The sequence below is a fragment of the Pongo abelii genome, chromosome 20 (genome assembly GCF_028885655.2).
Source record: "Pongo abelii isolate AG06213 chromosome 20, NHGRI_mPonAbe1-v2.0_pri, whole genome shotgun sequence".
Taxonomy (NCBI): domain Eukaryota; kingdom Metazoa; phylum Chordata; class Mammalia; order Primates; family Hominidae; genus Pongo; species Pongo abelii.
In genome coordinates, this window is record NC_072005.2 from 16,828,256 (window position 1) to 16,831,217 (window position 2,962).

Here is a 2,962-nt window from a genome sequence, read left to right on the forward strand (position 1 = left end):
AGGGGTACAGGAGAGGGGGAGGGTCCCGGGCCCATGCGGCCTCCGTCCCAGCTCGCGCGGCGGGTACTTACGTTGCTCTGGGGGTCGATGGCCTGCAGCAGCCGGTCCCTGATCTGCTGCGGAGACGCCGGAGCCGCTGTCATTGCCTGGGCGAGGCGGGGGGTTGCGGCCGGGCCAGCGGGCGGGCGGGCTGAGGCGGGGGACGGGGGTCACTCACTCGCCGGCCTCCGGGAGCCGGAGCCGCATGTTCCCCGCGGCGCCGGGGGGTTGGGGGCGCGCGGGGTGGCGGAGAGGGGAGCCGGGGCCGGGTCTCGGTCCCGGGCCGCCGCCGCCACCGAAGGAGGAGGAGGAGGAGCCGCCGGAGCCGCCGCCGCTCGCTGCCGCCGCCTCGAGAACCAAACTCCAGTGAGCTGCCCCCGCGCGGAGTACTCTGGGTAGTCCGCGCCGCACGCAGCGTCGGCGCCACGCTGAGGAGGTTGGGAGATGGGGCGGGCGGAGACGCCAGGCCTGGGCGGGACTGCCCGTGAGCCACGCCCCGCGCCTCCGCGCACGCGCGCGCAGGCGCACTCGTCCGCCCGTGACGCCCCGCCCCGCCGCCCGGCCTAGGCAGCCGTTGGGAGGAGGTTGGGCGGGGCAACGGCCCCCGCCCGGGTCACGGGGCGGGGCTTTCTGACGGAAGCGCGCGCGCAGAGAGTCCTTGAACCCGGACGCTCGCGGCGGCTACCTCGGGGCGGGGAGGGCGGCGGGAAAATCCTTCCTCTGGGAGAGCCTTCACGGCGCGTGACTCGGGGACGGGAGTCGCAGGCTGAGCAGCTGCCGAGTTTTTGTGAGGGCGAGGGAACCAGACGTCCACGTTGTGATTCTGCGCGAAGGGTCATCGGAGTCCGGGGGTGTCGCCGCGGCTCCCCCCCGCCCCTCAGAGGGTGTGGGAATGGGTGTGGTGGCAGGGTAGGGGTCTGCACCGCCACTCGCGACCTCGATCGCGAAAACGTGAGGCGGCAAAGCGCCTCTGGCAGAAGCCGCCCGCCGTAGCTGGGAACGCCGGAAAGCCGGAGGTTGCGAATCTGCATCTACGCCGCGGCTTCTCCACCTCGGCATCACTGGCATTTGGGCGGGATCGCTCTGTCGTCGGGGCGGGTCCCCCGATCTGTCGGAAGTTAAGCGGCATCTCTGGCCTCTGAAGCGCCCCCTCCCCCAATCTGCAGTCATTGCCGCCGTCCCTTGTGAGGGCACAGTCCCCCCGCCCCCCCTACCGGCAGAGAACCCCGTGATTGAAAGACCCTTCTACCCGCCTCTGCCTGGAGATTCTGTAAAACTGAGATGCTCATTCTCTTAACCAAACACGTCACAAAGGAGGAAACGGAGGACCAAGGTCACCTAGACTTCGGGGTTAAGCCCAGAACCGCAGATGTCAAGTTTAAGGGCGCCCCTCCTCCCTCCACCCTGTTTATTGCCTTGGTAATTGCTCCCCTCTCTCTGGGAGCTCTGTTAGAAATGCTCTTGTGAGACGGGGTGGAAAGGCAAGCTCGGCGGCCTCGGGAGAAATTTTTTTCCCACTGTTACAGGAAGACCTAGATTTAAAACAGGAGGAAGACGGCTGATGAGAAAACCACATGTGTGCCTTGGAGCTGCCCGACACCTGTTAGTCTTGTATTTGTTGTGCTTCTGGGAAATATTTTCATTTGCAAAAACGGCTGCTTCTGCACGTGGCTATGGTTGCGTGCTTCTGCACATGTGAAAAGTTTTACATCACACTTGGAGGAGAAAAGAAACACGGGCAAAACACTTGTCATTTACTGCTCCCAACCTCGCTCCTCCCAGAATGCGGTGCATTGTGTACGTGGTGTACATGGTCCAAGTTGGAAACTGGCCCATTCGGAGATAATTCTTTCTCATTTCTGATAAGCAAAATAAACAAAGCCTTCCTCAGGCATATTCTGGTCTTGCCTCTCTCTTAATTTCTAACTCGGATGTACAGTATCTTTTTTTTTTTTTTTAAATAAAGTATTACATAGGAGGCAATTTATTTTGCATGGGTCAGGTTATTTTAAGAAACATTTGGGCTGGAGGTGGTGGCTCAAGCCTGTAATCCCAGCACTTCAGCAGGCGGAGGTGGGCGATCACTTGAGCTCAGGAGTTCAAGACTAGCCTGGCCAACATGGTGAAACCCCATCTCTACTAAAAATACAAAAATTAGCCGGGCGTGGTGGCGCGCACCTGTAATCCTGGCTACTAGAGGGGGCTGAGGCAGAAGAATTGCTTGAATCCGGGAGGCGGAGGTTGCAGTGAGCCAAGATTGCACCACTGCACTCCAGCCCGGGCAACAGACTCTTGTCTCAAACAAAATGTGGGGCCAGCCACGGTGGCTCATGCCTGGTAGCTCATGCCTGTAATCCCAGCACTTTGGGAAGCCGAGGTGGGCAGATCACTTGCAGTCAGGAGTTCGAGCCCTGCGTGGCCAAAATGGTGAAACCTCTTCTCTACTGAAAAAACAAAAATTAGCCGGGCATGGTGGCGCACACCTGTAATCCCAGCTACTCAGAGGGCTGAGGCACGAGAATTGTTTGAACCCAGAAGGCAGAGGCTGCAGTGAGCTGAGATCACGCCACTGTACTCCAACCTGGGTGACAGAGCAAGACTGTCTTGAAAAATAAATAAACATCTGGAAAGTACTCAACTTACCCATTTTTAGAAAACTAAGAAGCATTGACATGACTTAGTTCCTCAAGGGCACTGGCTCTTTTTGGTATCCCCAGTAGATAGAAAAATAATATTTGTGGAGTAAGTCAATAAAAGTTTCATCAAATACACGGTAGTGTTACACACACCCCCAGACATATGAATGCATTTCAGTTTCTACAGATCTGGTACACCATGGGTCTTGAGAGCTATTTCTGGAATGAATGAAATACTTCATAAAATATAATACTATATACACCAGGATACACAAAACACACACGGA

The 2,962-nt window shown here is 57.9% G+C and overlaps 1 protein-coding gene across 2 annotated transcripts in view; it reads right to left on the bottom strand.

Annotated features, from left to right (window-relative positions):
• Positions 1-587, bottom strand: part of MED26 (mediator complex subunit 26) — a 55,061-nt gene extending 54,474 nt beyond the window's left edge. For both annotated transcript variants that reach the window (XM_024237598.3, XM_054539880.2), the window contains exon 1: positions 72-587. In XM_024237598.3, the coding sequence (XP_024093366.1) occupies positions 72-143 (72 nt within the window). In that variant the 5' untranslated portion in view covers positions 144-587. The remainder of the gene's footprint in view (positions 1-71) is intronic.
• Between the last annotated feature and the right edge of the window lie 2,375 nt (positions 588-2,962).